The 12,343-nt window shown below is 46.6% G+C and overlaps 1 protein-coding gene and 1 long non-coding RNA gene across 2 annotated transcripts; one reads left to right on the top strand and one right to left on the bottom strand.

Moving 5' to 3' along the window:
* Window positions 1-3,201: 3,201 nt before the first annotated feature.
* Window positions 3,202-4,523, bottom strand: LOC143372866 (uncharacterized). Its single transcript, XR_013086379.1, has 3 exons — window positions 4,389-4,523; window positions 4,022-4,296; window positions 3,202-3,338 (listed from the first exon to the last, which is right to left on the bottom strand). It is a non-coding gene; the product is annotated as an uncharacterized LOC143372866 (long non-coding RNA).
* On the top strand, window positions 3,743-8,521 carry LOC143372858 (T-box transcription factor TBX5-A). The gene is made up of 4 exons (XM_076819471.1): window positions 3,743-3,881; window positions 4,013-4,374; window positions 4,470-4,721; window positions 7,031-8,521. Exons 1-4 carry the CDS (start codon window positions 3,743-3,745, stop codon window positions 7,568-7,570), a joined length of 1,293 nt encoding a protein of 430 aa, XP_076675586.1. The 3' UTR covers window positions 7,571-8,521.
* The last annotated feature ends 3,822 nt before the right edge of the window (window positions 8,522-12,343 follow it).

Raw genomic sequence — 12,343 nt, 5'->3', positions numbered from 1 at the left:
AATCCGGAGAGGCATTGCTCGTTAAGCTCGTTAAGTAAAAGTAAGAAAGAGAAGTAATAGGGGAAAAAGTATGTTGTCAGATGTGTATTTATAAAAGAAAGTTACCACCAAGTTCGATTACCCAAGGTTAGATTAGAAATTCTCTACGGCTATTAAGTGATAAGCGTAAGGAAACGCTAATGGCAAGCTCGTTGTTCATTTTTTCACTTGGATATCTTCCTCGACGGTTTTCTAAGAGCACTAATTCCGAGAGCATTCGGAACGTGAGTGAGCGAGATGTGTGGCGTAATACGATCGATACGATGCCATAAAGAATTTCTTAAGCCATTCTTCGGTTTTTCGGCATAATTATGTACTTGATCAGCGTGGTTATCAGTATAGATACATAATATCGCATACGTAGGAATTTTCAGCGACAAATATTTCCGATGTGATACGTAGTCTTGGCTTGGTTGCACAACATTTGTAAACGATATACAGATACTACTTTTTAAAGGAACCGTTTTTGTAGAATGTGCTTTTGTAATTAAATTTTTATAAATTAAAAGAAAAAAAAAAGGTGCGGCCTGTTAGCTGTTGAGTGAAAATCGGCTGGGTTTTCGGTAAGATTTTTAAGAGGAAAACGAAGCGAACAGAACAAGATTCGCGTATTCCAGCTGGGCAGATTAATTATACAGGAAAAGCGTTGACTATGTATCCGCGAAGCTTCTCTGGATTTTACTTGACGCCATTGTGGTCACTAATTTTCGGAGATAGAAACATAAAATAGAGTTGATACAATGGCAAGCTGTAAATGTGTATAATGCGAGTAACGAAGTTGCGAGCACGTAACACGTACACATACATACGATAGAAAGGAAAAGGAATATACCCCGAATAAACCCCGATTTCTAAGGATTTTATCGTAGAAACGTTAGTGGCCCCACTCATTAATCTCATAACCATTTACACGCTATTATTGATTTTGTTGATTTCCTTGACACGCACTTTTTCATGCACCACGTAGCTCACGAACCCATTTTCAGTTACGTGCGAAGAGAAATCGTGAAATACATACCGTTCTGTAAAAATCAGCGCGACAAGCAAAACAAGCACTGATCGATCATGTTTGCCTCCCCTGTACTTGTACATTAATTTCTATTTTATAAATAAAACTCACGAAAAAAATTCTCCCATTCTTTTTTTCTTTCTTTCTTTTTGCTTTAATATTTCGTTTCCGTTTACATTTAGTAAGCATCGTCTTAACTTTGATACGATACTCGCCGCATTATTCGTTTAATATCGATTTTCGCGGATTCAACTATTCGATCGCTAATTGGAACTTTTCCATTCACATCTCGTGTGTATGTACATATATGTACATACTTATCTGATAAGTTACTGCTACTATCGATAAGACTATTACGAACAATATCGGGCAATAAATTTGTAATTGTACAAACAAATTTGTTTTTTGTCACAAGACAAAAGCCTGTTTTTGGCTATTTTCAACAGGATTTTAATAGCTTTGCTGAATAGGGGTTAGGTCTGGGTCGATGCACATGCTGGTTAAACAGCCACCAGTCGATTATTAGGTGTCACTCGACAGCGCTGCGACTCCAAATGGATATCTGTAAACAGTGTAAACTGTAAACAGTCGTATATACATACATATGCATACCAAACGTTTAGATAACTACATTCTACATACATATATACATAAAAGTTGATCTGTTTTTAGCGTCAGTTTACCACGAAAAATAAGTAGAACCGCTAATAATTCGTACTAGACGTAGGCTCTTAAATGAAAGTAGGTTTTTAATATTAGAAATAAGATTCGCGTAATTACCGACTGTACATAAAGGAATTGGAACTGTAATAACTTCAGGATAGATGTTTTTACTTATAACGTTCTTCTATTTAGCTAGGGTGATTAAATGTATCTAAGGGATGAAGCACTTTTTATTAACAAATAAAGTCGTTCCTCTAAATTACTGCGTTCCCATTTTTTTTACGAACGAATACTGCAAGTTGTTACGTATAATGTATATAAGTGCCATGCGGAAAAGAATGCAACACATAGGTATGTAAATAATGTACCATCATAATAATCATAAATATAATCTGTTGAAAGAATGAATATCGTTCATTAATCGACAACGATGCATTCTCCTTATCGTAAAGAGTAATGGAATTTACACATACATAGGTACTTATATGGAAGCTCGTCGTAAAAGAAGAGAGTAAAGATCGACGAATAATTAAGTATATACCTAAAGGCTATTTTTCGGATGCTAAGAAAACGGGAAGAAAATGAAAAGGATAAATAATTTGTATACTTATCAGAGTAACTATTGCTTGTAGCGGGTGCGCTAGGTGGAGAAGGATGGTCGAACCGTGATTCGCCAACTTGATGTGGCGCGTTTTGGAAATGAATTCGTACGATGGTCGTAGAGCGTATAGACGACCACGGAATCGACATCTAATTTTAATGAATTAAGTTAACGGTGATAGTTGATAGTGTAGCGGTGTAGCGACGACGAGGTGCAGGAGAGACAAGCCTCGCCCCTGAGCCCACGTAAGTACAGACTCTATACTCCGTAGCTCGGGTATATCCCATCCGAGTGGAAGAAGACTCCGCCTTTTGGCACGGGGTCCAAAGGAAGCATGTCGCGATGCCAAGTTGGCCGAGCGTGGGTGTCCGCGTAGGAGGATCTTTGAGAAACCCCTCCTTCCTCGTGGAGACTTTCCCTTCCTCCCGAATCTCCTCTCTATGTTGCTCGATCGGTTTACCTCAGGTCGTGTCGGGGAGAGGAAACCGGCGCGGCGCGGTGCGGCGGAAACCAGAGGAGGAGATCTGCCGCGAAAAGAGTGAGGGTAGGGTATACGCATCGGAGAATGATGTCTCGATGATAAGCCACGAGGTGTAGTCGGCTCGAGGGAGTTCTTTCTGATTCATCCGATGCCGTGCGTTCACGCAGCGGCTTTAAGCCCTTGTCAGCGTCCGGAGCTCGAGGTGAGGACAACTCCTGTTGACGAGATGTGTGTGAGCCCGTCCACGATGTCGAGCAATCCTCTGATATTCGCTCAGGATCTCCAATCTCGCTGATTGCCTCGAAACGTTTAACGACCGGCCACGAAACATTACCGTCCTACCACGCTCTCGCTCATTTTTTTTTTCTTTCCGCTTCCTCATCGTTGTCGTCGTCGTCATCATCGTCATCGTCGTCGCCGTCGTCTTCGTCGTCGTCGTCGTGGTCGTAGTTTTCGTCGTTAACAACGAAGTCTCCGTTTCCACCTGCCATCCGATTCTTCTTTTATATTGTCGTGGAACGGTTATACTGCCAGCTGAGGAGAGACTGTAAACAAAAGGAAAAGTGCAAGTGCCAGAGTGTGCAACGTGTTTGATTGTTTTGTTTGGAGAAACACTCGGTGTTTGTGCCACTTGGTCGTGATCAACTTTTTTTTCTATCGTTGCCCTTTAAAATCGGATGTTACGCAGGGTACATCGATGATTCGGTCAAGTGGATATTTTACGGCCCGGAGATCGAGATTTTATCGAGCCGGTGAAGAGATCGATGCGGTTCGGCGAGGAAAATCACTAAAGTCGTGATACGTATAGTTATAGTTTCGGGTATAGGTTGCGATTGAAAGTGAATGGAAACAAGTGCGAAAGTTTGATCGTTCCTGGCCGAGAGAAGATATCCAGCATTTAGTAAGAGGACCAGAAGTTCTTGTTGATGCAGTTGTAACCTCGACAAGAATGCAACAGCAAGACCGCGATCCACGGCACGATATCACCACAGCCGATTGCTGTTATCAGCAGTGGGTCCCTTCGCATCATCAGAATCACCATGCTCAGCCTAGCACGAATCTGCCGTCTCCCATGCAACAGATGGAAGGTACTGTTACGTTTTTCCTAATTTCTTTTCAACGGAAACGCGATCGGCTGGAAATTTCCATTACATCGTCATTTATACGCGTTTGAATTGAAAGGCTGGAATATGGTAAAGGTGGTTCGGTATCGTTTCAGCATGCTTACAGACCGCGGGAAGAGCGAAGCGATCCCATAGTCCGAACTTGCCGAAAACCTCGTTGACGCAGCACGCCGCAAACTCATCCATTTCCTCGACGACTGCTATCGAAGCTCGCAACGATAGCAACAACAATAATCGCCATCACGGAGATCACCATCCGGGCGAGAACGGCGGGAACGGCGGGAACGGCGGGACCTCGACGGAAGAAGCCGGTGGTGGTTCGAAAAGGCCTCTTCATGCCGCTCTAGTCGGCGTCGGGGCTGCTCTCGAGGCGAAGCCGCTTTGGGAAGAGTTCCATCAATTAGGAACAGAAATGATCGTCACCAAGGCTGGAAGGAGAATGTTTCCCACCTTCCAGGTCGCTATACATACCTATCTATCTTTACTGTTTGCACGCTCGGCGATGAAGGGGACGAAGGGGTTGAAAGACCGAATTTCCAATTTGTTGTGCAGTGCCGGTTTTTTGGTTTGGATCCAAGCACGGATTACCTGCTAGTGATGGATTTTGTGCCGTGCGACGACAAGAGGTACCGATACGCTTTCCATAGCAGCGCTTGGGTAGTGGCCGGTCGCGCGGATCCAGTATCACCCCCCAGGATACACGTGCACCCTGATAGTCCTGCGAGCGGTGCTCATTGGATGAAACAGCCGGTTTCATTCGACAAGTTGAAGCTGACCAACAATCAGCTGGACGACAACGGACACGTAAGCGACAGTTTCGTCAGTTTCGATAGTTTCCACGTGAATGTTGGTTGGCCGGCAGCGTAGTTGTTTCCGAAAGTGGCGCGAGAGAGACACACCTACGCAATAAAGTAGACGGGGGGATGTCGCGACGGTATCGCGTTCCACGTGTTTGTCGTTTACGGACGAGTTCGCCTTAATTGACCTGAGATACGAGCCTGTCCTGCGCGAGAAATAATAACAGCTAGATAGACGGGCAGAGAGAGAGAGAGAAACGCGTCGTAACGATTCCTCCCTTAAGCCGTGTCCCTCCTTTCCCGTTCTTTATTCTTTACTCTTTACTTTTCCTTGCACAATCACCATAGGTACCAGCTACAAAGCTCGGCAATAAAGCATTCAAAGTTATTACCGTCTTGCGAGTAATTAGTAGGAATAATTGTTTTAACACGTTCATCAGATTTACGCTCTGCTGGCGGACGATTGTTTATCGCGCAGCGAATTAATAGCGAACGAATCGATGACTCTACTTTCTCTTTACTTACTACTTGGACTAGACTTGAAAATCAATGTACGATTATGACCGCACCGAAAATCTATCGCTAGCTTTCATCGTACTCCTGGGGAGCATTCCCGTCTAGCGTACTCTTTGGATCTTGCGCTGTCTGCGCCTTATTAATTTCCCCCTGCTGTCGCCACCGAGAAGCACCGATAGAAACTGTACCGCGCGTAGAGCAACGTAAACATGCGTAATATAAACGTAGTCCTGCAAGCCTGGGAAAGGCGGAGAGGCGGAAAAGACTCTGGACTTGTATATGGCTGCGAAAAGAATCAACAGCGCGGGAGGATTCTGTCCACGGATACGATTGGAAATTTCAAGAGCGCGGCAAGGAATAATTGGTGGGTGAAAAGAGTGGAAGCTCGATTAGAATGGATTCGCAATGGGTCAGGTTCTAGTACGCACTGTGCGCATCGAAGCCGAGAAACTCGTGGTTCCGTTGATCCGTTCGTCTTCATTGTGTCCTAATGCACCTGCGGTTGCGCCAAAAATAATCGTCCGTATGTATCCGTGCCAAATTCAGCATGTCAGGCAGCATTGCACGCGAAGCGATTCAGCATTGAGACGTATCGGCATACCGATTAATAGATGAGCTTTCGGTCGGCTGAGGTCCGGTCGATTGGTCAGTCGCGAATCAGTAAGAGGACGGCGCGGACCTCCGATCTACCCGCTACCGTCGCGCCCGCCGCGGTCGCGGTCGCATCCGCTCAGGACAATGTCGCGGTTCCTTTTCTCAGGATTGATTTCCATCTGGCTTCTGTTGGTTCTCATCTACATGTTTCAAAACTTGAACGATTCCGTTGTTTCCACGACGCGTATCGGTATCGAACGCGTCCTCGGTTATTGCAAACACGAGTTGGACGCTCGTGCCGACAAGCTCGTTTCACGAACGTGTTCGATACTTTAATCTAACGCTGGAAGAACCAGAGATTTTAATGTCGCGGCACCTCGATTCTTTAATAGGTATGAGCTAAAAGATCGACTTTGGTGTCTTTGGCGCGCGCGCGCCAAGTGGAGGGCGGGCGGGCCAGCATTCTTTCGCGTGGAATAGTTTGTTCCTTTAATTGCCCAACGGGACTTTGTAAAAACTCGGAAGCCGCCGCGCTGGACCGCTCGCGCTCGAGCAAACGATTCTAGCTTTCGTAATTGGTGAGCTTTGCGTCTCGTTGGAGCGGAGGGTGGGAACAGGGAAGTACTCTAGGAATTCCGACGTTTCGTCTCGTAAATTTCATGTTGCGACGGAACAGGGACAGTTGCTCGGACAGAGATAAGGGAAGAGGGGAGAAATAGGAGGAAAATCGGGCGTTTAAAGATTCTGGTTGCCAGTGCGAGGCAGGCCAGCATCGGGCCACACGCGCTTTCTATGTTTCGACGAAGAGGTTTTCACTCCTCTTCCTACCTTCTCCGTTTCAGTCGCTCGGATCCTCTTCTTTCCGTGTATTCAAAGAGACACATGCCCCGGCATATGCAGCGTGCAAGAGGAAGGACGAGGGTGTCGGGTAGCAAGAGTGGGTCGGGGGTTAGTTTTTACACTAATTAGTCACCGAGTCTCTCGTGGCTGTCAAACATTGTGACCGCCCCCCTGCGGTGGCCCTTCCTTTAAAAGAAAAGAAAGTTGCCCGCGTGCGTAGGTATATATGCGTTTCCCTTTTCTTCCCCTTACTTTCGACAGTCTCGGCTCCGCGCCGCGTCGATTCCTCCTTGGACATGTAAATGCCGGCTAATTGCACCAGTGTGGGTGATCGATCGATCGATCGGTGGTTTGTTCGCGTTTCAGATAATCCTGAATTCGATGCATCGGTACCAACCGCGGTGTCACGTGGTGGTGGCACCGTCCCCGCCGGGTTCCGGCCCGGATCCCCGCACGGAGAACTTCAAAACCTTCACGTTCCCGGAGACGAGATTCACCGCGGTCACCGCTTACCAGAATCATCGCATAACGCAGCTGAAGATCGCCAGCAATCCGTTCGCCAAAGGGTTCCGCGACTGCGAGTCGGACGACTGCGACTCTGTTGCCGTTTCTAGTATGCAGAACCCTGCCAAGAGACCCGCTACCGCTGCCTCCACCGTTTTGTCCTCGAGCTACGCGAACACCATACCAGCCGTGCAAATTCCCAGCATGTCCAGCCAGGAACACCATCAATTCTACGGCACCGCCGCGCCAACACCCTGGACTTATTCCGGACATCACGGACACCACGGACACCATGGACAATCAGCCGCCCACGTGAATTCCGTTCATTATCCTGCGCATCCGCATCCGCATCCACACCCGCATCACTCGCATCCAGGAGCGTCCCTCTACGGGCCACGGTAATTCTGACTCACCAACATTCGTACATGTGTATTTTTCGCGGAATCAGCTCTGCGAAGGATAGAAGTAGCACGGTTTTCGATCAACAACCGAGTAATTCTGTTATACCTAATTAGTAATTACCTACGCGGAGAAGGAGCGCCGTGCGTCTGTCGTGCCTTACCAACCAAATATGTAAATGCGGGGAACGTTTGTGAATACTATGCCAAAGGTAGTGCCAATTACCTAAATTTAAGCGTGTAATATAGGATAATTTAAATTATATTCGTATCTAAAGCGCCTTTATAATTAAAGTAAGAACAGCGATTGTTAATCGAGACGATACGAGATATCTTTTCACTCGCGCATATTTATTTAACGAGAAGAAAAAGAGAAGCGTGTATAACCCTAATCACCCTAAGTCGCAATGAATGATCGCGAAGCTTGAAGAAAGTTCTCGCGAGACTCGCGACACCGATTAAAGGTAGTTTTGATAAGCGACATTTTTTTTTCAGAGGATTTTGAAAAATGCAAATGTGGCAAAAGATTGAATGACTCGGTTGCACGCGCGCGGTGTGGCGGCCTTTAGGATGATCGAGCAGATCGAGTCGCGCGATACAAATCGGTTGGCGTGTCGTAGGTCTGTAGCAGCACGGCCGAAAAAGAAAGTGCCTTTTGTAGGAGCAAAGTGCATCTATTTATACAAGGTGTCTGAAATGCCAAACGAGCCTAAAACGCTCTCGAGCCAAGACGGGAAAGTAAACGCACCGTGACAACCCCGTGAGAGAGCTTGGCTACTAAGTGCCTTAATAAATTATACCCCAAGTATCGCGTGCTATTGTATCTCGAAACTTTTTCCCCCTTTCAAACTTACGTTCCTGACTCGACAGCGAATTCGTTACACAACGTGTTCTGTACCTACCTACGCATTCGAAAAACAACAACTTAACGAAATAAACGTGAATCCGATGTCAAGTAGACGACTTAAACATCAGCCTTCTACTACTTCCCACAGTTCCCACGGCTTTCCTCCTGCCTCGAGTACCCTCTTCTCCCAAACTGCGGCCTTCAAACCCGAAATTTCACCGCTCGCTGCAAATCGTTGAATATTATTACACGACGTATAGTGGTATACCTATATGCTGTATATGCTTTGACATCGGGACTCTTGGAAACGGCAAACTAATGCCAACGAAACGAAACGAAAGGGAAGGAAACGAAGCGAACTCGAGCGTCTGACGCGAGTCTGTCGCTTGTTGCGCATAGAAAAACGGATGGACCGACGGACGTGACTCGTGATTGATGGCGACGCGAAGAACCTCGTTGTGTAAACATATTATAAACGTATCCTTAATGACTCTCGCGGAATATCTTTCTTCTCGTGCATCGTTGGAGCGTTTCGCAGTGGGCCGTGTGCTCGGAACGTCGCGTCGGTGCGGCGACGTAACGTATGCAGGTACCTATTGTCGCAAACAACAGAAATAACGAATCAAAGCAACTCCAGTTTTACTATTCCCGCTTAAATTAGCCACAGGTCTGTTACAACGTGTAAGTTGTAACAATCGTGGACACGTGAGTACAAAGAAAATGGAAGTATGTTGGCGGTGTTTGAAGTTGAAGAGAAGGGACTTTTCGCGTACAGAAGGAGCCCGCTTATCGGTGACGCGTGACGGCGCCGGCAATAAAAACCCACCGTCGGCCTATCCTCGCTTATTCTTTCATCTTGTTCGTAGGTGCCAGCCTGTGGAAGTTGACCCCCGACAGGGTTAGGTGACTGCGCGCCGCTGGTGGCACCCCCGTTTGCGAGAACCAGCTGCCCTCAAAGGCCAATCTCGTGTACGTGGAACACCAACGGTGTTACAGCTGTTACAGCACAGAGTCATTCGATTCGAATTCCCCAATGTTTACTCTTATCGAAGCGTTTAGGAACCTTCTCAAGAGCATTCGCTAAGTATGTAATCTGTGCACGCCCGCACGCCCTATGTCCCATCGGGGAAAAACTTGTATACGTGTAGCACGGCTGACTGCTGAGGGACCTCCAAAGAAGTGTCTGGAATTCTTCACTTTCCCGTCGCGTGCTACTCCATCTTTTCACTGCCCAACCCTTGCGTTCACTTGCCCTGGAGAACCGAGGGGAACTATGGCGCGGTATTAAACGATGAGGCAGGGCGAAATAAAATGATAGATAAGATTCTAGGGATGCGAAGCGGTTAATAAATCTCACTAATTTTCCGGTAGTAGCTCGTTGGTCTCGGATCAAAGAGCGACAAATGAATCGCTCTGTAGACGGAAGAAAAAAAAAAGGCGAGAAATGGAGGCGGCGCGACGGAGGAGGAGGAAGAAGGAAAGAGCCAGCATCCGTAAAGCGAAACATGTCAGGATGAGGGTGAGAGGGAGGTGAGATCTTGAGTTATCCCACGGGCCATGAATCCGTCATCGCTAGCTACCAGAGGGAATACCGTGTATACGGTGCGACGACTGCCGGAGCTTTTATAGTTTCCACGCAGTTTCGTTCGACCGTGCGGTTTTTCAAACTTAGGCGCGAACCGCGAATTGCGATCCACGATCCACTCTCCAGTCTCTACCAGCCGTATCCGAAACGCGCCGATTTAGTTTTATTCCTCGAATTACGAGACGCCAGCAATGCACTTACGAGAAACGGAGAAGTTGGAATTTCTTAGGATTCTCTAAAGTCCATCTCGGCGGAGTAATATTAGATGACAGAATTTCTCATTATCAGAATCGATGCGGGATTTGCGAAAGAAAGACTATATTTGTTATTTCGAGAGTAGGATTTGCGTTTCGGTGGAAAGATCTGGAAAGAGGATGAGAGAGCAGATCTAGTGTCCCTCTAGCTCGTACGTCGCGTCGTGTCGCGTCGCGTCGGAGGCACATACGACGAGCAGAAGTTCATATCCTGCGGTACCAGCCGCACGAATATGGCTGCAATGACAGATTTACAGATTCCAGCCATCGGGCTGCTCGCTTCTTCGGGATTCTTAAAGCGTACGTCCAACTTAGAGCGGGATGTGCCTTGGATGGTCGGAGTGTGCGTCAAATCGCACCTCCACTGTTTATGCTTTACTTTGCCCCAACCTTCGGCTCTCTCTACTTCTCAAACTTTTTCTTTCTCTTTTCCGTCCTTGTCGTTGCCCTGGCCGTCGTCATCGTCATCGTCGTTATTGTCCTCCCCTTGCTCGCCGAGTGTCGCATTTTATTTAAATATTCAATTATACTGAATCCTCGGACCTACAACTAACAGTTTCATTTAGTTTAAAGTAAGTGTGCTCAGTTTTTGGATACGAAAAACAGAAATTGATAGTGAGCCGAGAGATATCGCAGGTGACTGACGTAATTGACGCCGAGAAGTAACGAGCATCGTGTAGTCGTTATTTGTATTTCATGCTTATTAGCAACAACAAAATGACCGCGAGTTACCGCTTGTCGACTCATCCCCCTTAATTGCACGACGACAGCTGACTTGGAACAAATATGATTTAAAATTGGATTTCGTCGTAAATTTAAGTTGCTGTCAAAATGGCAAATGTTCCTGTTTTTCCCTTCGCTCCTCCTTCTACAGGTGCGCGCATGAAGTATGTAGTTGCTGCGCCAAATCCATCATTCACCTTTGCCACTCGTCGATTGCCACGGTAGTGACGATACCTAACCGCGGCGGCGTGGCCATTAATAATATTCCGTTATGCGCGTGTAGATAGTGATTATGGAATTCCAAGTATTTGACAATTTGTTTGATCGAAAAACCGTATAGCGGAAAGAAGACAGAGAGGAAAACGGACATGTCTGTTAACGCCACGAAAACTGTCCAAGCAAGCCAAGTATCCGAAGACAGACACTGACCGTGAACCACGAGGCCTAAAAGAAGTTTACCTTATGTCGTAAATAGAGGGGACGTCTTTCTTGACTCGCTCTTTCGGAGATGGCTGGGTTGACACCGCCACGTGCTCCGCGGTCGCAAACCTTCCACAATTTCCATCTACCTTCTAACAATAAGCTTCGGATTTCATACGTGCAACTCTAGTCGATCAAGATATTACCTTCCACTGGAACGGATTGCTGCTTCCCCCCAAACACTCTTCTATCTTTACTCGTATGTATGCTTTATATCAAGCAATCCACGTCACGTCGATTAGAGTAACACTATCTATACGCTGATTTGCTGATTTGCTGATTCTGTGACAAGTTCGAAAGGAAAGAGGAGTAACGCGCGCATAAGATGGACCTCAAAAGATTTTCGTTGTAACATAGTCGGCAGGCATATCCTATCTCACCGCTGGAATCCTCATATGTCTTTCATCGTGCCTTTCCAACACCTCGGAGCCTCTCGGATCATTTTGCTCGGTCTCTCTTCCTCTTTTCTTCCGAGAGCCCCTGTCTCGAGCCACAGCAATACGAGAAGGCAATCATATCCCATCCCACTATCCCAGCTCGACCAAAATATCGCTTCGACTACTTACCGAGTGGCCAAAACCAGGGCCGTGTTTGCGCGGTACACAAACACCCCTTTACCTAATTCTTCCACCACTCTCTTACTATTTAATGCCATTCAATCACTTCTTTCAGTCTTTCTACTAAATGCATACGTTCGTAATAATTATTCTTCTACTTTTCTGTCTGTGTTCTGTTACCACTTCGCGTACGTCGCTCGATAGGGTACGCATTGCAACACGAAGTACGTGCTTATACGTATCGCTACAGGCCTGCACAGGCGAGGTATAGAAGGTATAGAATTCACCACAGACGACGACCAATGTAAATTTTTAGCACACGGATCGTATA

This window comes from Andrena cerasifolii, chromosome 9 (assembly GCF_050908995.1).
Source record: "Andrena cerasifolii isolate SP2316 chromosome 9, iyAndCera1_principal, whole genome shotgun sequence".
Lineage (NCBI taxonomy): Eukaryota > Metazoa > Arthropoda > Insecta > Hymenoptera > Andrenidae > Andrena > Andrena cerasifolii.
The sequence above is the reverse complement of the archived record's forward strand: the minus strand, read 5'-3'. Positions and strand labels throughout refer to the sequence as shown.